Raw genomic sequence first — 22,945 nt, 5'->3', positions numbered from 1 at the left:
GATTTAGTTTGTCTTTGCAGGGAACATAAAACACTGACAACTATAGCTTCACTATCCATGGAAAAGTATGTACATCACTGTGTCAGCAGCAGCTTGCCGCTTTCGGTACTTTTCTACACACGAAGAGCCTCACTTCCCATAACGATAAACCCCGTCGGACTAACGTTATGTCCCATACGCTGCCCACATGGCTACCTGTCTTAAACATGGAAGTATTAAGAGAACGTCTTAAAGGGGAAGGGTCGCTGGTAACAATATTGTAAAAGGAGAATGGTGAAAGTTTACTTTTCTATCAGGCAGCAAAAAAGTTTTAGTGTTAACATCGCAACGTCCGATGTGACTATCGCGCATGCACGCATCGTGATGTAGACGATGAAACAAAATATCGTGCAGCCCTAGTCAATACACATTGCTGAAGTTGGCATGCTAAAAAATTAAACTGTCATATGGAGAGAAAAAAATATTGCAGTAACAGATTTGAGCTGTCATTTTTCTCCATTAGGAAAGAGCTTTTTGTTTCCATCACTTCTTTCTCCTCCCTCTCCAAGTGACCTTTCCTGAGCTTCAATGAGTCAGTCCAGAATGAATGAGAGTGAATCGAATGGGTTGTCTGACCATCACTTTTTGCTATGTGCTTATAATAAAAAGGGGGACAACCAATCCAGCTTCGGCTCCGTGAATGGTCTACTTTTGGTCTTCTCTTCTCGTCCTCCCCTCTTTGCCTCCCTGTTTGTTTCTCTCCCTTCAGTCCCTTTTGAATATTTTTGTCTCTCTAACTTTTTTTGTGTCTCTGTCTTCTCTCTCTTCTTCCTTGACAGTTTTGTTTCTGTCCCCCTGTCACATATAAAAATTAGCATCTGTTGCCTGAAGCCCAGGGGAAATCAGCAAAGTTGCCAAAATCTGAAATACATTCTGTATGCCTAAACTAGCCTAGACAAAGTGTGTGTGGGTGAGTGTGAGCATGAGGAGGAGTGTGACAGACAGTTGAGGAAGTGAGGGCATTTCTAATGTTAGTGCATTTAGTTGATCTTCAGTTTGAAAAAGGGTCACTTTAGAGTTTGAAGCTATGGAAATGGTTGAGATTGGGGTCCAGAATGACACTGAATCCCTGGAAGGTGTAAATGCTTATTTCCAATTGTGGAATTGCTTATTTTGTTGAAACTGAATATTTTGCATTTTGCGTGTGTCTGTCTGTGTCAGACATTCCTTGATTTATTATTATTTCAGTGATGTCAATGCCAATGTAATTATGGTTCTCTGAAAGATTAAATAATACTCTGGAAAGTAAATAGCAAATGCAAGCAACAGAGAGAAAGAAGACAATGGAAGAAGGAAACAACAATTTGAAAGATGCAGTCAGTAATTGATTAAGATTAAAAAATGACACAGATGGGCCAATGACAAATAGAAAGATGGATAAATAAATGGATAGAGAATGCACAGCAACAACACCCAAGAGCAGCAATAGAACAAGAAAAGTGTGGGAAAGGAGTTAATCAGCGTGAGAGAAACAGATAAAGAGAAAGGTATGAAGTAGAAGAAATGGGGAGATAGGGGGGGAAAAAGAGATCTAGGGAGAAACGAGAAACTGGAAAAAGATGAGAGGTGAGAGATTGTCAGAAAAAATAGAGACAGAGGGCAATGAAGTGTGGCATCGATAGATGAGTAAAGTGAACCTGCTGTCAAGGTAAGCAGGCGTGGGGTGTTCTGCTGCGTGTGGGCGTATTAATGAATGACGGGCGTATAAAGTGGTCCGATCACTCACATAATTACACAGTTGGGTACACACATTGACACAGGCCTTGCATCCATCTCTCTCTGACACACACACACACACACACACACACACACACACACACACACACACACACACGTCATTTGGCTGAGACTGTTTATAGATGAGGTGTCCTGGCTGAAGACTGGCTGATACTTTTTGGTCAAATTACAGTTTGTTTCCTAAAGCCTCACTCTAAAACTCTCGCGTGAATTAATGGATTATTGCATTTTTCTACGCCTCTCTATGTCACTTCTATTACTTGTCTATGCGCTACATAGACAATAAAAAAAAATAAAGCTTGACTTTAACAAGGGGTGTGTCAAGTAACCTGGAAATCACAGTATACAATACTAATATTGTGCTTTTTCGTCACACTTTTGAGGCCTCTCCCTCTTCCAAATCCAAAAGACATTTATCAAAGAGCCTCAACAACTATAACGTACATTACTGCATCATAGTATGCAACTTTGTGAGCTGTCTTAGCTTGGATCAGCTGTTTGTTTTTTCCCTCTGAGCAAAACAATTCACTACATCATTAAAATCCAGGGCACTGAACCGATCTTTTTCGCCATCCATCAGTGAGGAGAAGCTGACTGATATGACTTTTATATCCCAACTATTGAACTCTCTCTCCTTCAACAACAGTGATTAGCAAAAAGCACACCCAACCAGTGTTTTGCATGCATTATCCGATTTGGTTGAAATAGTCTGCTGCTTATTACTTTGTGTGCTGACACAAAGTGACAGTTGTTGCTATGTCATGGTGCTTTGGGATCCTTCCACTACCTTGACTTAAATGTTGACTTATGAACAGCGGCATTTTGAATGAAATAAACCACAAGATACACACAATCCTTTGGCCATCTATGTTTGTTCTTCTGTATTTGTTTGTTTTCTGGGTTTGAATTTTGGCAGCAGGGCTTGTCCATGTACAGCTGTTGTGCTGTCGACACTTACATTTTGGATGTCCACAGACATGCAGAGCAGCTTACATTTTATTTATTTTATTTTTACGCTCTGTCAGATTGTTACTGTCTGTGTGTGCTCTATGTTCTCTTTCCCACTCGTGTTGTCTGTCCAGCTAATTAATGTTGTCAGGTTAGGTTGGTGGACTGCTGGTGTGTTTGTGTATGTATGGTTGTAAGCAGCAGATGCTCATCTACAATCTCTGCCAGGTTGCCATGGCAGCTAGAGAGTGGGTGGGTTGGGGTCGGGTAGCATAATATTATTGAACTCAGACATTAATTACTAAAGTGACCTATTGGCAGCACAGCTTCAGATCAGATTCAGATATTTTGCCAATACAAAATCTGTGACCTTATTTTCCCGGGCTTAACCAATCTTACTACAGTGATTAGAGAACAATCAAAATTTGTACCCTGATATAACAACGCTGTAATTGAAATGCATGCCTCCACGCTCTACTCTCTCATCAAACATATTGTATCGTGACCAAACAGCACGACTGAGGTTAAAGGGAAACAATAACACAAATTAACATTTACTTTATGCTGTGGATCCCTAAAACACTGTGGCTCATTCACTGATCAGATATTACCAACTCACTTTAATGCAGGTGAAATGCTCAACAGGGATGGCCTTGTTTCGTTGTGGGATATAATCATACATTCACCTCTTTAATTGGTTCTGTTTACAATACAGAGCTCACGCTTTGATACAGTCACCATACTTTTAACTGTGACCTTAACCATGATCACCTTTTTTGACTCAATGGTCACAGTGGCAAATCCCCTATACTTACTATTTGGGCATAACTGTTTTCAGTGGTTTTTGTTGTTTTATAAACTCTCTTAAATGAATAAGCAAATCACTTTGACTTCGATGCAGATTCTGATCTCCATAAAACTAAGATAAGTAAATAAAGAATAATAAAAAGATAAGAATGGCCCAAATGGATTTAAGAAGAAAATTGTAAATTTGGTCAGACTAACAATCTCCGACCACCCTAGTTTGCCACAAGAAACAATTTCTAAGCACATACATGTATGCATGGTCATGATTTCTAGTCAGTTGCATTTTACAATGCACAGCAATATTTAGATGCAACATGAATGCAAGTGATTAATGGAACAGACAGAGACAAATAGTATAATTCGCTCTAGGTGCTGAAGCGAAGGCATGAATGCTTAAGTTAAAAAGGTTACTAACTTAAATTTTTGTTCATCTAAGTTGTGTTGCTCCATAGAGACACAATGGAAAGGAGTCAGGGAGATAATGAGAGAAAATTGAGTTCCTGGTAAATTGTCTGAGCTGTAACACACAGATTTGCTGCTTGTCGTCACAGCAACAGTCTGTCAGAGAACTCGTCCATTGACTGCTTTTGTTGAAAACCCACTCTAGCGGTCATATTGAGTCAGAATCTACTTTGCTTTAATCTAAAAGCAACTTTCTTGTTTTCTTGGAAAGAGAGATGCTGAAAAAGGTCTGCCATAGCATTCTGCTTCTTGTAATGCTCACATAAGCCATTAATAATGTGATCTACTTTTCAGCTCTGTGATGTCTTTTGACATGTGTTTGTATTGCATCTTTGCTCCGTTGTGATTATAGCTGGTTGCACTGTCGGTTGCTTTTAGTATTCCTGTAACAAATCCCTCTGGTTGACCTTTGCTGGAATTCAAAGAGTCAAAAATTTCTGGCTTGAGATGGATTTCACAACCAAGAAAGAACCAAGTGAAAATTAATAATCACTCGCAAATGAGTTCCAGTTTCCATTTATACTTTGAATGAACAGAATGGAAAGGCAATGGCCCCAGGCCTCAGTATGTAGAATTGGTTTGTAAAAGTTCTGCTTAAGGTACTGCGTTGGCCTACAACACTGGCATACTGTACTATTATGCAAATAGCATTTCCAATATTGGTAGAGACAGGCCGTCTAATGTTAACTGAATAGTGAAAAGAAAAGTGTGTGTGTGTGTGTGTGTGTGAGAGAGAGAGAGAGGGTGCATGTGTAGGTGTGTGTCTGTGTATGCATGCATTTAAAATCCAGTGTGCTCTAGTGAGACACACAGTACAGACAGCATGTAGAGCGTGGGGTGGAAACCATGACAACGGCCTTGGGCTCTTAGACATGTGGAGACAGATAGAGAGAGAGAGTGAACCAGGATGTCATTAAGAACAGTTATTTTGTTTAAGAATAGAGTGAGTGATTGATTAGCCTATTTTATGATGACACACACACAAACACACACACACACACACACACACACACACACACACACACACACACACACACACACACACACACACACACACACACACACACAGACAACCATCGCCCCCCTTACACATACACACACACTCCCTTTGCACTCTCATAAATGTATACCTTTACCCTAATACTTCTAAAGCCCTCTCCTTGCTGCAACATCGCCCACACAGTTACATACTGTAAATGTTGATCAGTAAAACACCTGTGTGTAGTTTGTGTATGTTTGTTGCATTTGGTTTAAAGTCTGTACAGCACACAAGACCCTAAGGGCAACGACTGCAAAGCTCCCTCAAATGCATATGGCTATGCAGAGGGCTCACCAGCGCACCTTAGGTATTTTTGTGATTTGAGGCATGTATCTTCAAAATGGGGTGGGACTGGGTGGAATCAATTATCATACATTATCAGTGGCTGTGTTGGGGCTATTGTCAATAATCGCCAATCACATCAGCTCATCTCATCCCTTTTTAAAGCTGTGTACCATGATTTACTGACACTTTGAACACAGTCCAATTTTCTAATGCAGGGTGCAGACTATCGGCCGGATTGGATTGGGAACAATCGACGTCGGGCGTGACAACTGATCGTTTATCCTGTGTAGTGTGTCATAGTGGAGGACAACTGACGCCACATCTGTGGCGACAGAAAGACTAGCATGTTAGATTATTTTGCTATCCACGAGGTGTTCCGCCACGTGCTTGACTACCTTGACCAATTGAAGCATGGAGCACTCTTCACCACACAGCAAATGCAGCACGATAGAGACACAACATACAAACATGTGTTTGAGGTATCATAGATGTGTGTACCTGTTGCATGCACAATAAATAAAATGAGAAAAACAGTAAAAGATAGGACAAATTGACAGATGGATGCAGTGGAATGTGACAGAGTTGGGGGATGGTGAAGAAGAGGAAGGTAGAAAAACAGAGCGAAGGGGCTCAAGGAAAAGCTGAAGGTGTTAATGAGAGATGGCGAAAGAGACAGTTGTGGAGAGAAAACAGTAACTGTATGTAAGAGGGAAAAAAAGAAATCTATCAACAGGATTAGAAAGCGCTGACCAATGTGGTCACTCGTCAATCTCTTTGATTTTGTCTTTATTTCTTCTCTTTTCTCCCTTTCTCACTTTCTTTATTTCTCACTCTTTTACCTACTGTGTCTTGCAGTATAATGTCAATACAAGATTGTGTTAAACAAAGACTTGGAGCAAATTCCCCGTGAATACCTCGAATCCTATTGATTCTTTGCTCAGGGGAGCTACTGATTGATCCATTGTGAGGACATGCAGTGCGATGATAGCACTTTGTTGCTCTGCATGGGACAGTGTCCTCCGTATGACTTTTTATCATTAAGACTCATTTTACAGAGATAGGGTAGTGGTAGAGATAGGGTAGTGCATATGTCTACGGGTTATCACCAGTCAACCGATAAGTGATTGAGTCATTTTTAAAGGCCCAAATAAGTAAAATTAGACAGATTGAAAATAAAAAGGCAATGATGAGGAATGTCTGGAAAGAGAAATATTATTTTGTGAAGCAAATGTTTTTTTTATGCTTTCTATCCTGTTAATTGTCCCCTCAGATTTATCTTGTGACCCCTTTGGGTGCCCCCACCCCATGTTGGGAACCACTGACATAAACCGTAACTGGTTAGTCCAGGCTTTGTTTGGAGTTCATTTTAAATTTTTTCATACAATATGTAGTTTTTTTCTGAAACATATTTCAAGTCCATATAACCAAAAGAAATCTGTAAACACACTACTTAACAAGTCTGTGTCCACTAAAGTAGCGTTTCTACACTCATCTATGACAACAAGCATTGGCGACAGAACCGCTGCTCACCCCCAACCCTATCCCACCATACAAATATGACACATCACAAACTTGCACACATTTATTTGGATGGTTACAGGCATGGTCTATGATGTAATGGATGGACGTCTAGAAATACTTCCACCGTGATTTATGACCACTGCTTAGAGGCAGAGGGTGACAAGGAGAACGAAAGAAAGAAAGAAAGAAGAAAAAGAGCGACAGTTAGAGAGACACAAATGATGGCAGATGGAGAAGGCAGTTTACACACACACATGCACACACTCACTCACTCACACAAACACTTTGGGTCTCCAATCAGAGTGAGGCTGGAAGGCCTGCTGTAGGAGAGAATGAGTATTGTTCTCTAAAGGCTCAGAGAAAAAGAAAAGTGAAAAGAGAATTTCCACTGGAAGAACTGAGGATGACTGTCCTGCTTGAGGCCATGTTGGCACTGAAGTTGTGAAAGAAGGAGAGAAGATTTGTCATTTACATCCACTTCGCTCTCTTTCACTTCCTCTCTTTATCTCTCCCTCACACACACACACACACACACACACACACACACACACACACACACACACACACACACACACTCACAGTGCCATCTGTGCTTCCTTGAGGAGCAGTAAACCCCAAATCCTCCCTCACTCAAAGTTAGCTTTTCTGAAAGAGTTTGGTGAATTGGATGTCCTCATTTGATGTCCTGGTCACTGCAGTTTCAGGCAACCGTGTGTGTGTGTGTGTGTGTGTGTGTGTGTGTGTGTGTGTGTGTGTGTGTGTGTGTGTGTGTGTGTGTGTGTGTGTGCGTACGTCTGTGTGTAATGTTTATATTTGTTAGCGATATGATGAGTTTTGGACACTGCCCATAATGATGTAAGAGCTCCTTCCCACATTTTCTCCCTGCTAATCATTCTGTTTGTGCCTTCTTTATTACAGATTTTTTACCTGATTTGCTATTTCTGCTCTACTGTCCTCGCTCTTCCTTGTCTTTCTGTTGCTCACTCCATTTGTTTGTCCCTTCCTCCTTTGAGGTGTGTGTGTGTGTGTGTGTGTGTGTGTGTGTGTGTGTGTGTGTGTGTGTTTGTGTTGAGTAAAATAGGTTTTATTTGTTATGACATATTGTTGCCTTCACCTCTTAAAGGTGCTGTAGGTAGGATTGTGAAGATCCAGGACTTAGCCAAAAAATTTGAACATCGACAACTTCTCAGTCCCTCCCCCCCTTTCTGCTAAAGCCCAAAACATTCTCCTAAGCCCCTCCCCCCACAAGGGAGAATGAATGCGTGTGCCTGAGCAGTGATTGACACACAGTTAAACACCCCCCTGGCCCTGATTGGTGCATCTGAACAGGGAGTGGTGGATTACAGGCTGTAGGTGGTGCCAGAGGAGCCAGATTCTTTTTTTTAATTACCTGCTTCATGTAGTTCTACTCGAACATAGGGTCAGTTTCAGCAAATATGACAGAAAGTTAGTTTTATAAGTCTTACCTACTGCACCTTTAACCCCAAAATGTAAAATCATCAAATAACAGGCTTATCTCTCTAATAGGCTCTAGAGGCTGACACACTCATCTTTGTATCTCGTCACATTATTATTTCCATGTACTCTACACGCTCAACTAATCAGGTTGATTATTTCAACTAGCACTATTAAATCCTATAGGGACTGGCCCTTTAAAAGGTCCACATACTGTAAAGCTCACCTGCCAGAGGGTTCCTTTTAGATATTAGAGGCTCTCTCATAGAAACAGGGACTCTAAAGACAGTAATGGAGACCAGATAAGGTGTAAGAGTTGACTACTGGGAGGCTTATTCAAACAGTCCAAACTGTCATTGAGTAACCCCCATTATTTCAACCTTCAATTATGATAGTAGTACCAAAACTCCCTATGAAAATTTGCCCAAATAGTTTCACCTCAGTCTTCTACCAAAGACGTCTGAAAAGCATAAAATGTCAAATTAAGTTCTCTAAATTGCTTGTGCAGCATTATATCAGCATACCATGGAATGATCAAATGATTTCCACCACATAGTGGCCCTCATTTATCAACCTAACGTAGAAACCAGCGCAGATATGAGCGCAGAAATCATCTTACGTCAGGCTTCACGTGTGATTCATGAAACGTTCGTATCACACCAATCAGAGCGTGAGAATGGTCGTACATCGATAAATGCAGCGGCTGGAAACGATCGTAATTTAAATATCACGCCCCTATATAGTCTCGGTTTTGAGACCTCGCCCCTACAATTTACGACATGGCGAGACGTAATCCGTAGGGGTGCACGATTCAGAAAATGTCACGATTCGATTCAATATCGATTTTTAGGCTCAAGATTCGATTCAAAATCGATTCTCGATTAAAAAAACGATTCACGGTATGTAAATGTAGTTACTTTTCCCATGTGATTGCAGTAGACATACAATTTAAAAGAAAAGAAACGCAACAAATTAAATGTAGTTTGATATTACTTTATATGTCTTCATACAAAAATAAAAACTTTTGCAACTAAAAACTGCAAAGTGCCAAGCTTTGGCCAGCTTTCAAATACATTTAATTCAAGTATAAAATAAAACTGTTAAATAAAAAGAGCTTTTCGTTCAGAGTTCGGTGGGAGTTTAGAGCATTGAAAGAGTGCGTTGGTTGACTGGCATGTTAGGTACTTTAGGTTGTTGTTCGTCCACATCTTTGGGTGATGGCGTACCATGTGAGTTCTCAAGTTTGTGGTTTTCAAAATACTTAACTTTTGCTTTGCAAAGCCTGCATGTAGCATGATTCTTATCAAGTTCCGTCTTCCCCTTGAGGTTATAATCTATCCCATCTATGGGAATGGCAAGCAGCTAAACTCATTTCAGGACAATAGTATACACGCCATTACAAAACGAAAAAAATTTAAATTTTTACAATAAAATAAAAAAAAATAAAAAAATGAATCGATTTTGAATTGGTAGAGCTTGAATTGCGATACGAATGTGAATCGATTTTTTTTGCACACCCCTAGTAATTCAGCTGAGAAGCGGCACTTTTCAGAGGTGGAGATTGAAACCCTGATATCTCAGGTTCACTTGCACTAACTGTGTACTATTTGGCAGCCTGAAAACTGGTATTAAAGGCTGTAGAAAGAAGGCGGAATGGAAAGAGATCACTGATGCAGTCAACAGTGTTGCCGTGGTTAATCGGACTCCAGCTGAAGTTTATTTAATTTATACATCCTTGACACATGTATGCTGTTAGTCCAAATAGTAATATACAGGCTTATATTGCAATCTCTTAGGCCTACATGGTGTACCTATATTTAAATAAACACACAGTAGCAGAGTTTATGCAGTGTCTTTTATTTTACTCGTGTTTTTTTCATGAGTCAGAGCCAGGCAACAGCTGTGAGGGAGAGTCCTCCGCCCCCCCGTGCTGGACCACCACCCCGACCCTGTCTCCTGATAGCAGAGGGGCTGGAAAAACAAGCCGAAATATGTCGGTCAATGGCAGAAATAAATCGTTCACTATGGCCATTAACGACACTTTAAAAGAGAAACGAAAACCTGAAGAATAAATCAAAATGTTGTGCATCGTCATGTTTCCTGTATTGAGTATCATTGCCAAACATAACACTATACCTTTTAAAAGTGAGGAATAATATCCTGTCTCATTCGTATAGCCCCAGTTGGGGCTGTGCTGGACACTGGTCTCTGGGCATCGGGTCATCTGGCTCCATCACTACATTTATGGCACCCTGTTTTCCTGCGCGATGTTGTGCAGAACCCCACAGGCTAAAACAATGTTGCAGACTTTTTCTGCCATGTATAGTAGGGTCCCCCCCCGCTGATGCAAGACAGAGCCATCTGCCCTTAATCAATCCGATGGAGCGCTCTACCGTGGCCCGTGCGCGTATGTGTGCACTGTTGTACAGTGAAAAAAGAAAAAAGAGCCAGATCTGCCATTGCTGATAAGTGATCAACTGATGACTTCTCCTTCTCCAGTTAAACTGATTATACAGTTATTATGCACCGCAAGTCCACACTGACTCGAAAACTTGCGTACACAAGTTCAGACCAGACGTGAGATTTTATCGCAGCCTACACTCACGTTCAAATTGATAAATGCCTTGCTTTGCGTAGGAATCGGCGTACGCCCGTCCTACGCCTGTTTAAGGTCGTACGCAGATAAATGAGGGCCAGTCAGAGGAAACAATGCAAATTTTGTTTTGATTGTGGAACAGTGGGGAAGTATTTTCATTCTCACAGATACATTGATGGAGTTTGCTTAACTTTTGTAGTTAACTTGTCTTTCCTTGTGTTTCTTTGCAGTGATGGATGGGCGGACCGGTATGATGTAACAGATGGCTATGTTAGGGAAGCGGCGGGTGGTATTACCATCAAGCTCCAGTCGGCTGATGTGAAATGGTTTGATGAATACTACCTTAAACTTCGTCCTGAAAACAACCTCAGAAACCCCTGGTTTCCAGAGTTCTGGCAGCATCGATTCCACTGTCGTCTTAAAGGTCACCCACAGGAGAACAGCAAATACAACCGCACCTGTAGCAGTGAGTATAGACACAAATAAACATACAAGGACAATTATAAGGACAAGACCTGAAATGTACTTCTTGAACACCTGTAGCAGTGAATATGGCCAGAGACAACACAGGGTTTCTGAGTTACAGCTGTACTGTTAGTACTTCTGTACAAGTATAGCAGTACAAGTTCTGTACAACAACCATCTGGGGTGTGAAGAAAGAGAGAGGCTGCATTGTTTTAGTTTAACATGGCTGTAGTCAGAATCTGCATTTTTATTGACAGGCTTTCATAATGGCCACTATTAATGCAAATAACACACACACACACACACACACACACACACACACACACACACACACACACACACACACACACAAGCACCGGTTTATCTGCAGATATCTGATCTGCATTTTTATTGACAGGCTTTCATAATGGCCACTATTAATGAAAGTAACACACACACACGCACACGCACACGCACACAAACACAAGCACCGGTTTCTCTGCAGATATCCCTTGTGGCTGTGAGTGCACCTTCCCTTTATTTCTTTCTATTCGTCTCCCCCCATCTTTCTCTCTCTGTTTCACTCCCTCCATTCATAGGCAAAACAGTGTCTGTGAAGTGTGAATATCAAAGGGAGTCATGTCTCATGTATTCTAATGAAATGGGACATAAAATAGTAATGAACAGGACACAGAAAGAGGCAGACAGAAATGAGACGTGGAGGTGGGAAGTGGCCAATGAGAATAAATAAGAGGAAGGAAAGAGAGTGGTCTCTGATGTCAGGAAAAAAAGCACACTGTGTTTAATAAAAACTAGAAATGAAAATTAATGGTTTCTCTGATATACCTGCCTTTCTTCCCCCCCCCCAACTCTATCCACCCACCACTGCAGAGCGAGAGTCACTTCGGCAGCAATATGCACAGGACACTAAGATGGGGTTCGTCATTAATGCCATCTACTCAATGGCATATGGCCTGCATAACATGCAACGGGCACTCTGCCCAGGCTATCAGGTAGGTACTGCTCTGATGGATGAATAGAGGGACATACTAGGACAAAGCAAGGAGATAAAGGAGGGAGATGAAGGGGTGGAAAGGGGGAATGGTGGGACAAAAACAAGGTACTAGCTGGGTATTGCTGCCATATTACACTTGACCTTGTTTCTATGGTGGCAGAAAAGTAAATGCATCATTGCTGCTTAACTTTTAGAGATTTTGGCGCATATTAGTTATAACATTGTGGGAATGACTTTAGATTTCATCCTTGCAGAATGTAAACTGTAATGTAATATTTCAGACATGGGTTCAATTCTAACTAAACTTCATAAGATTATTCAACTTGGCATTGTTCACTGTGTGTGAAACATTGATTGGACGTCATGGGATAGAAAAACAATACCTGCTACACTGCACATTTCACTTTTCATGAAACTTGGAGAGATGATTCACCTCGTCTGCTGGTGTTTTGATTGCTTAGTTTATCTTTATATTACGTTAGTCCAACTGCAAATTAATCATGTTTTGACTATAGTTAAAACTCCGCTTAATTATAGTAAATTCATATTTTTACTGTTCATATGTCATTGCATTCAGTTCTTTGAATTTTATTAACATAAATTGCCAGTGACCACCAATACCAAAGTTACTGTACTTGTTGACACAACCAAATACTTATAAAACTTTGTAAAGCTGTGGGTTATGACATGATTGTTGGAAATGACATGATTGTTCATGTATTTTAAGGGACTGTGTGATGCCATGCGACCTATAGATGGTGCTACACTGCTGGACTTCCTGATGAAAACCAACTTCACAGGCGTGTCAGGGGAGGGAATCTTATTTGATGTAAACGGAGACTCACCTGGCAGGTACGCACTGTAACTCAAGAAAGATGTCATGGATTTCTTTTTTTGTGTGGCCTTTTGGCTTGCGTGGTCAAATGACACGACCATGTGGGTGTTAATGTGTTGGATGTATATTGTATGTGTACCTTTCATACACAGGTATGAAATAATGAACTTCAAAAAGATGGGGAAGGACTACTACGACTACATTAATGTTGGCAGTTGGGACTACAGAGGCTTGAAGATAGATGATGATGAAATCTGGCCCAACAGAGACGGCATAATCAAGTCGGTCTGCAGTGAACCCTGTGACAAAGGACAGATTAAGGTAAGATGACTCACGCAGTTGGTCTGGTTACATGGGGCATTTTTCAAGTATTTACTTTGCAGTTAGTAAACGTTAAAAAGGTTTTTACAGGCAATATTGTGAATCCAGCACCTGAACTGTTTTTACCATACATGACAATTTTTCATATGTGGAATAAATTAAACATTATTTTTGCTACCTCTTTTAGATTAATTAAAATGTCTTATAGGCCAGTTACATTCTAAACAAGATGGGTGTATGAGGCCTCACAATTATGAGTGAAAAAAAAGGCTCCACGTAATACAGTGGCTGGTGCATATGAGTTACAAGCATACTACACAAAGGCCAGTGTTTGGTTGAGATTTTATTCGTGGTGGTGGGTGGCACAGGATGTGAAGGCGTGGCGCGTGATGGCTGGGTTCAGTAATAAACTAGTCAAGGAAGGTTTATGAACTATTTATTGAAAACAATGACTACATAACATTAACAGATAATTTAGAAAGAAATAACTATTTACATATTAAACAAATTAGACTAAAAGATGACACAGATACAGATGAAAATATTACGATACTATGCTGCATCTGACAAAATTACAGGGTAGTTGTTATTAGGGCTGCACAATATTAGAAAGATATGCGATAACTTATAACTTGCGATAAATAAACAGATCAGGCTATTAAAATGTACTCAGTTCTGCCTTTCTGCTGCTTTCATTATTCTGCTAAAATACAACAAATTGCTTGTGGAATTTAGATCAAATGAAAGGAAAGTGTAGCCATGATGTGCTTTGTCAATTAAATCTGGTTTGTTTGCCAAATGTTGGTTCAGCAGATAAAATACCTGATTACCCGGAGCCCAAATGTTATATGTATTAACAACCTAATACTATACTATGATCCATGCAGAAAGTTATGTTTTTATAAATCTCAACACTGTCTCCTCCTAACTCCTGCTAAATCATATAAGACTACGATTATCTAGAGTCAATTCTTGTTCATTTTGTTTGTTAGATCATTGTTCGTTTTATGAAGTGTTTTAATCCATGTTTTGGCGATCCTATGCACGCTGTTTTGTACTAACGTTACATGTCCGTGTTGCACTCATTAAGATCTCGACTAAGCAGATTTCTGTCATTCAAACAACTCTGAGTTAATAAAATAAAATGACAGGTTTTATTTGAGCTCGAGTCTATAAATACAATTAATAGTACAGGCACGGAGAACTGAGGGCTTGGTTAGCAACGATTAGCGGTTAGCTCCATTATAAAGATATGGAGTGGAGCAAACTGCCGCGGAGAGGGTGAATAACCAGACTGAATGACGTTCAGCGAGCTTTCACAGCGGTGTGGCCGCGGCGTTTCTACAGCGTTTCTACGGCGTTTCTACGGATCCTTATTACAGTTAATCCCACGGCAAGACCACCAGCAGCATGCTACTAACTGGCTCTGAGCCTGAAGTGAAGCGTTGACGCTGTCATGCACACAGCGCAAGACTTCACGAGGGGAGGGGCTGATGGCCACTGGTCTGTGTGCGCTGTATAAAATGCATCGTTGATTGAAAAATATGTATAGTATATAAATTATAAGTATGTAAATTATGTAATTCAGATTTTATCTACCTAGGCGGGGCTCAATCTACCTGGGCGGGGCGCCCAAATAGAACCTATGTATGGGAAACTTTATACAGTTCTGAGCTCTGTCCCTTACAGGTGATCCGTAAAGGTGAGGTGAGCTGCTGTTGGACGTGCACTCCCTGTAAAGAAAATGAGTTTGTGTTCGACGAGTACACCTGCCGAGCCTGTGAACTGGGCTCCTGGCCTACTGATGACCTCACAGGTCAGTCTCTGTATGTTTGTGTACGTGGCTGCATGTTTATAACATGTAGGTGCAATCTCAGAGACATTTCCACTTTGCCAAGAAAATACTGAAGCACACAAAGCTACAGTATTTGCACATGCTCCTGCATGAATATCCTTTAATATCGATGCAGTAATAGTGCTGCTACTCGAAGGAAACCACTGATACGTGTGTGCATGTTTGTGTGTAGGGTGTATAGGTTCCAGCATATTATTATACAGGAAGTCCTGCACCAGTTACAGTACATTAGAAAGAGAAACAGAGACAATTTCTCCGTTTCAACCTCTCCTCCCCCCCTCCACTCTCATCCCTTTAATTTGTTACCAACATGGTCACCAGTGTTTTAATTTTTTTGCATCAAGAGCAGCTTTCAATGCAAATGCACTTCAGTTGCAATGCTAATTTATTTCTCCTCCATTGTGTTTGAAGCGGTTGAATATTGCCTTGTTATGCTTTCAGCTGCTCATTATACCGCTTGCTAGCTCCTCACCAAGCTCAATGATTAAAACATGAATGGAGAACGGCAGAAAATTCAGATTGAGCTTCACTGCCAGAGAGAGAAGCATCCTTAAACTAAAACAGGCAGCAAACTGGTGAGAAAATGACAGAGAAAGTTGACAGTGAAAAAAGAGGTAGCTAAAGAATTGAAAGAGTGATCGGGGTTACCAGTGTATTATTCTGTGTGTGTTTGTCTGTGCGTGTGTGTGTGTGCCTGCGTGCGTGCGTGCGTGCGTGCGTGCGTGTGTGTGTGTGTGTGTGTGTGTGTGTGTGTGTGTGTGTGTGTGAGAGTCATTTCAACAATTGTAAATAAAAGTGCTGCATGTTCCCCAGTGGGGCTATATGGAACAGTAATAATGAGGTGTAAACAAACTGCTTGCCCTGTTCTTCAAGCAGACAGTTTGATCTATCTCCCTCAGGCCAAAAGAGAGAGTGAGAAAGATGAAGAGAGCGAGAGATAAAGAGGCAGAAGGAATATGACATAGCGCAAGGTCTCAGCTGGCAGGGACAGAGGTACAGAACAGTGGGTGTGAAAACCATAGAAAGCAATAGAACACTTTTTAGCAACGCAATAGAGCAAAAACAAGAAAAAAGAGTAAGAGAAAAGTGATTTAGAAACATAAAGAGAAGGAAAAAGTGAGTCTGAAAGAGAGAAAGAGATGGAGGTGAATAGAGGCTCTGACAGAAGCAGGATTAGCTTTGGGATTTGAGCCTCTTCACTGATTCCTCAAAGTTCAACAGTTTGAGTCTGAGAGTGTTTGAAGGAGTTTGCCTCAAAACTTTATATTGACTGAACCCTCCAAATGGCCCCCCTCACTTTAATGCATCAGTTTGTCTTCGGGTCAACCACAACACGATTTCCTGCAGGTTCTGTGAACTAATTAAGTATTAAAATGCAGACCAAGTCAATGCTTTTTTCGACTGCTCTGAGAAAACCCATGAGGAAAACACTGATCTGGGATTTTCAGCCCCAATATCTTGATTTATGTGGGCAGGATTAATTTGAACTAAATTCTCAGCAAGTGCCTCACACCTTAAATGTTTACGGGTGGGTGGGCCTCATCCCTCATTGTTAGGCAGAACAGTTACTGTAGTCCTTGTCTCTTAAAGAGGGGCTATGCTTAAGTAGTAAAAAAGCACTACCTCCATGATGTTGAACAGTTACATTTACACACGCAAGTTATTCCTAAAATTTGGACAAAACGAGATTCAGATCTGTGATTCTGTTGTGAAGCTGCTCCATTTCGACTTATGTATTTATGGTTCTGTCTTTAAATTACATTATTGGACGTATTATTATTATTATTATTATTATTATTATTATTATTCTGTTTTACACATGCTGTTTAACACACCCGTCATTATGTTCAATACCTCACAGTGTTTTAGATTATGATTTACTTGCTTTGATCCAGTTTTATATGAATTGGCGATCAAGGTGTTCAGTGATATCAGCCTGCAAGTGAGCCACATCTTCTGCAGAGTGCTTCTGTCTGACTTATTTTCTGTTTGTTTCTGTCCCACTGGCTCCCATTCAGCAATTATGCTGCTGTTTATACCCCTGACATAACCACTTCACTGATTTGATGAACTTCATTGACCCTGTTAAAGACAAAGTCATTAAATTACTTAAGTCTTTTTTAATGACTCTTCCTCTCTCTCTGCGATTTGCAGTATTGTACGAACATGTGTGTGTGCATGCATGCATGCTTGTGTGTGTGTTTGTGCTTGTATGTGAGAGGGAGACATGGTAAGGGCAGGAAAGAAGGAAGGAAGGAAGAAAGAAAGAGAGGATTAAAAAGTGAAGATGCATAGGGACAGAAAGAGTCTACATGTGTCCCTGCTGCTATAGTATGTCTAGACCAACCAGACGGATAATTTCAGCAAGTGTTAAGACAGTTTATAATTAGAACTGTCCCTTTAATTAATGAAACTTTATCCCCTTGTCTAGCAGAAAGACAGATGGAGGGAGGAAGAGAATTAGGGAGAAAGGTTGGAAGCATGACGATGAAGAGAGATAAAGGTGTATATTTTATATAGGTGTATATTAGGGGGGAAGAGGGGTAGAGTGATGAATGAGGCATTACAAAGAAAAAAAGAGAGTGTTACAAAGATTGAATTACAGGAGAACGAGAAGAAGGGAAGACGCCTGTTGTCGTTCTTGAATTTGTCTGACGATTTCGGTGTCGGCCCTTACCGACAGATGTTCCAGAATCTCGTTGTCTCTCTAGTTAGACATTTTGTTTGCTGTCTTCATGTAAATTACCCTCCTCCTTCACCCTTGTATGTTTGTTTTCTTCCGGTTTTGAGCTAGTCGCATGAAACGTCATCAACTCGCCCACTAGCTTGCTGTGAATTTTCACACTTTCAGCTCAGTCTAGTTTGTGGTGCATGTTTGGAAAGGGCCTTATAGAGACGCAGATGGAGGGATAAGAAAAAAAAAGTGTGGACAGAGAAGTATGTATTGCAAGGTCAAAAGGCATGCAGTCTGAAGAAGGTGACATCTTCACTAAATGAGCAATAGTGAATGATGAAGGAGGCATGCTGAATAATGGGTACAATATTTGTGTTTTGATAATGGATTGATTACAGATTTATGGTAACTAAATACTCATTCACAAGATGCAGGCTTTGGCTGTAGGCAATGCTGGTCACGTATTTGTTAAGACTTTCCCACCTGGACACCTGTGGGTCCAACATGCATGCGTTGAACCCTGACCTGTGCAGGTTGTCGGTCACCGTAAAAAGCGCTGTACACTGAGACTAAACCTGCATCAGATGTGGGTGAAAGTTCAAAGTAAAAAGGTAGATATAGATAATGAATAAAGACAAAAGTATGGCTCACTCTATATTATCTAGTTGCTGAGCTTCACACACATCAAATGAAAAAGTATTTTTGTAATTTTGTTTCAAGAACTGCATCTCCACATACCTCTATCCCCAGGCTGTGACCTAATCCCAGTGGAGTACCTGCGGTGGGGAGACCCTGAACCCATTGCTGCTGTGGTCTTTGCCTGCCTCGGTCTAATGTTCACACTCTTTGTCACTGCAGTCTTCATTAGGTAATGAATCTCTCATCTGTCACAGAAAATATATGAACTGAGAAGAATAATGCAAACAGTGCTAAACTAGACAGAGATACACACTATACATACCCACTTTGCACTTTCCACTCTTTTCTTAATCACTGTTTACCTGAGTGCGTTTAAATTCTTACATATATACTGTATTTCTGTATGTCTGTGTGTCACTTACATGTTTCTATACATAATTGTTGTGTAATGTGTTAAGGTTCCGGGACACCCCAGTCGTGAAATCTTCCAGTAGGGAGCTGTGCTACATAATACTGGCAGGGATCTGCCTAGGGTACCTGTGTACCTTCAGCCTCATAACCAAACCCCATGTCATCCACTGCTACCTCCAACGACTAGGAATAGGCCTGTCACCTGCTATGAGCTACTCTGCGCTTGTCACCAAGGTAAGGATTGAGTTAAGTAGTGAAATAAGTATGAGATGTAGTGTGCAGTAGGGCTGCACGATATTGGAAAAAAATTACATTGATTATTTTTTTGCCTGGGATATATATTGCGATATGAAAAAACACTGTAATTTTTACAAGATGACATGAAAGGCTCTATTTGGAAATAATAAATCATTCTCGATTACTGGGGTGATTTTGTAGGGGAGTGCTTCTACATAGAAAATAAAAATAAAAAAGGGAGTTTTCTTATGTGAACCATTCTTTGTTGAACTTTAATGCTTTACAAACACCAAAGCAAGTAAGCGCTGTGACTACTCTTCTGAAGTCATTTTGGAGAGGGAAATTACAGTAGATGGTTAAATACACTGGTTGACTCACATGACAACATTGTATTCATGTAATACTATCAATCCAGGCTAACGTTAGTTGGGACAGACCCCTTGTTTCTTTAGGCTAACTATATTAGCTTTAGCCTGGCTGGTAGCAGCTTTCTGGCAACTCTGCAGTGAAAAATGGCCGGGAGACGTCGTGATAACGTTGCATTAATCAGGTCATTTATTTCGTTTTTGCAGCGAACATAAAACACTGACTACTGTAGGTTCCATACCCATGGAAAAGTTGAAACGGGTCACATGCTTATTTCACAAATAAGAGGAAAGTTTTATTTTGATTCAATGGTGGGTTTCAGTTTTACCGGGCTTTTTCAACGTAAAATAAAGCCACACTAGAGCGCTGCTTACTGTGCTCCACGGCTGCAACACAATAAGCGCCTGGCCGCTACGGAAACCAAAACTTGCGCATGTTAAATTTGGAACCCATGATCAGATTTGAAACCAAATCCTCCAAACAATTCCAAACGATTCCAATAAAGAAACCATTCCACTGGAATCATAATTTTTGAAACGATTCCAAGTAGGAATCGGTTCTCGATGCCCACCCCTACAATAAACCCTGTCGGACTAACATTACGTCCCATACAGACATTGCCCACATGGCCACCTGTCTTAAAGGGGAAGGGTCGGCCGGTAACAATCATGTAAAAGGAGAACGGTGAAAGTTTACTTTTCTTTCAAGCAGCAAAAAAGTTGTAGTGTTAACATTGCACGTCCTGCGATGTGACTATCGCACATGCGCAAATCGGGATGTGGACGATTAAACAAAATATCATGCAGCCCTAATGTGCAGCAGTTGTGAAAGGTGTAGGGCTAAAGGAATTACCTCCAACGACTTGGAATACCCCTGTCATTAGATCTATGCTAACCTGCCTTGGTCATCAATGGTCTGTAGAGGAGAGCCACAGAAAAGCTTCAGATGCTGAAGAGTCAGTCAGCAGCAGGGATACACCTGTGGGTGTAAACAGAACTGTGGACCCAATTAGAAAGAAACAACAGGGGCTATAGTCCCCTGATACTGCAGATTGTTATCCCTTCCATTCCTTAATGGTTAGAGCAAGAGGATATGGGTATGATAAAATCAGATGCAGGGTACAGGCCTATCCTACCCCTGTCTGGGGTGAAGATGTAACTGCAATAGCCTTCCCATAAGAGATTACCTTGAGCTAAATTTTGACTCCTGTGTGCAATATTTTTTTAAGTATTTCTTACAAATATGTCTGCATACAGACAGTGGCAACAATGTAGAAATACAGATGGCCAGAATATACTGTAGATACCGTATGTTCAGTATATATTTTATTAAAAGGTCCTGATGGTGTTTGCGATCTGACCTTAGACAAACCGCATTGCTCGGATCCTGGCAGGCAGCAAGAAGAAGATCTGTACAAAGAAACCTCGCTTCATGTCTGCCTGTGCTCAGCTCATCATTGCCTTCGTCCTCATACTGCTGCAGCTGAGCATCATTGTGGCTCTCTTCCTCATGGAGCCACCTGCGGTAAGCTGCGTGTCTGTTTTTTTATTGTGAGTGGTAGAGTGGCTCGTTGAAAGACTTAAGAACAGGTTAACAGACATATTTGAAAGAGAGAAACAAATAATCACGAGCAGAAGAAGTTAACTCATAATGAGACCTTTAATCTCCATGAGTCTGTTTTTTTTTTACATCACTCATGTTTTTAAGACCATTTGACCCATACAGTAGTAGATTTAGTAGCAGATTAACATGTCTCATACTGTTAGAATCTTGACTAAAGCATTAAAAAAATGGTGCCTGTAACAAAAGCTATGACAAGCTTTTTATCATTGCCCCTGTCTCTATAGGTGATCAATGACTACCCTAGCATCCGCCAAGTCGTCCTCATTTGCAACACCACTAACCTGGGCGTGGTTGCCCCGCTAGGATACAATGGCCTGCTCATCCTCAGCTGCACCTTCTATGCCTTCAAGGTACTAGTTGAAGTGTTTGTAACTATTGTGTATTACTACGTAAAAACCAAAACGCATTTTGTTCTGTGATACAGATTTAAATGACAATATCAAAATTGACGTCACAAAAGCACCAGTCAGTCCTTCCAGAAAAGTTTTTTGGTGATTGTTGCGGGCAAAAATCCTTGATTATGCAGCACGTTTTCTTAAAAATGCGATGGAATATGCGGGATATAATGTGCAATTTTATGCGATGAAATTGCGTGAACTTGCAAAAATTGCGAGAACTTGCAAAAACTGTGGTTTCATCATGGCTTCATCGCGGGGTTTGCAGCTTTTCGATGATGTTCACGTCGCGTAATTACGTCACTTCATAACGTTCCCATGGCAACAGGGGAAAATGGCTGGTCTTGTGTGAAGTAAACGCAACATTTTTCAACTTTCTGCTAAGATATATGTGACTTTTTTGCAACGAAAATGCGGGGATTATGAAATCATGCAAGCCCCGCATATTTTGCGCGGAAATCGGCAATTTATGCGGCGAAAGTGTGGCGTATTTGAAAAATGCGGCCCCCGCATAAATATGCGGACTTTGGCTGATTATGCATTGAATTATGCAATCGCATAATCACGTTTTTCTGGAGGGACTGACCAGTTAGTGGGTGCATCAAATCCACAGCTCCAAAGACACATGTTGTTGGAGGCATGTGTTCTTATTTGTAGGAACATATAACATACCTACATATGTCTAATATTGTTAGTACATGTCTTACTACAAGCTGCTATATATGAGGAAAAGTCACACAGACACAATGTGAAAAGCTTCATTGCTTTTCAAATTGTGTCTGTGTGACTCGTCCTTCCTCAACTACTGTTTGGAGCTCTACTACTTTCAACAGCTGTTAATGAAATTCTATTGAACCAAACACATTCTAAAAAGTCAATGTCTGATTATCGGTTGCCTGCAGCCATCCTTTTTTCTGTTTATTTACCTCATTTAAGGCAGAATCCACAGAACGATTCAACAACGATAAAGAAATGTATGGCTATTTGCTTAAACTTGCTCTCTGACTCTCTCTGACTCTGACTCTCTCTCTCTCTCTCGCTCTCTCTCTCTCTCTCTCTCTCTCTCTCTCTCTCTCTCTCTCTCTCTCTCTCTCTCTCTCTCTCTCTCTCTCTCTCTCTCTCTCTCTCTCTCTCTCTCCAAGACCCGCAACGTCCCAGCTAATTTCAACGAGGCTAAGTACATTGCCTTTACCATGTACACCACCTGTATTATCTGGCTGGCCTTTGTACCCATCTACTTT

General features: G+C 40.8%; 1 protein-coding gene across 4 annotated transcripts in view; it reads left to right on the top strand.

Annotated features, from left to right (window-relative positions):
* Positions 1-22,945, top strand: part of grm5b (glutamate receptor, metabotropic 5b) — a 69,673-nt gene that overhangs the window by 41,083 nt on the left and 5,645 nt on the right. For all 4 annotated transcript variants that reach the window (XM_031297212.2, XM_031297211.2, XM_031297209.2 and 1 more), the window contains 10 exons: positions 11,120-11,355; positions 12,225-12,346; positions 13,076-13,200; positions 13,336-13,504; positions 15,194-15,320; positions 18,784-18,901; positions 19,131-19,317; positions 21,052-21,210; positions 21,534-21,659; positions 22,847-22,945. The exon at positions 22,847-22,945 is cut by the window's right edge and continues 84 nt beyond it. In XM_031297212.2, coding sequence (XP_031153072.1) covers positions 11,120-11,355; positions 12,225-12,346; positions 13,076-13,200; positions 13,336-13,504; positions 15,194-15,320; positions 18,784-18,901; positions 19,131-19,317; positions 21,052-21,210; positions 21,534-21,659; positions 22,847-22,945 — 1,468 coding nt within the window. The remainder of the gene's footprint in view (positions 1-11,119; positions 11,356-12,224; positions 12,347-13,075; positions 13,201-13,335; positions 13,505-15,193; positions 15,321-18,783; positions 18,902-19,130; positions 19,318-21,051; positions 21,211-21,533; positions 21,660-22,846) is intronic.

The sequence above is a fragment of the Sander lucioperca genome, chromosome 5 (genome assembly GCF_008315115.2).
Source record: "Sander lucioperca isolate FBNREF2018 chromosome 5, SLUC_FBN_1.2, whole genome shotgun sequence".
Taxonomy (NCBI): Eukaryota; Metazoa; Chordata; class Actinopteri; order Perciformes; family Percidae; genus Sander; species Sander lucioperca.
Note: the sequence above shows the minus strand (reverse complement) of the source record. Positions and strands in the feature narration are given on the sequence as shown.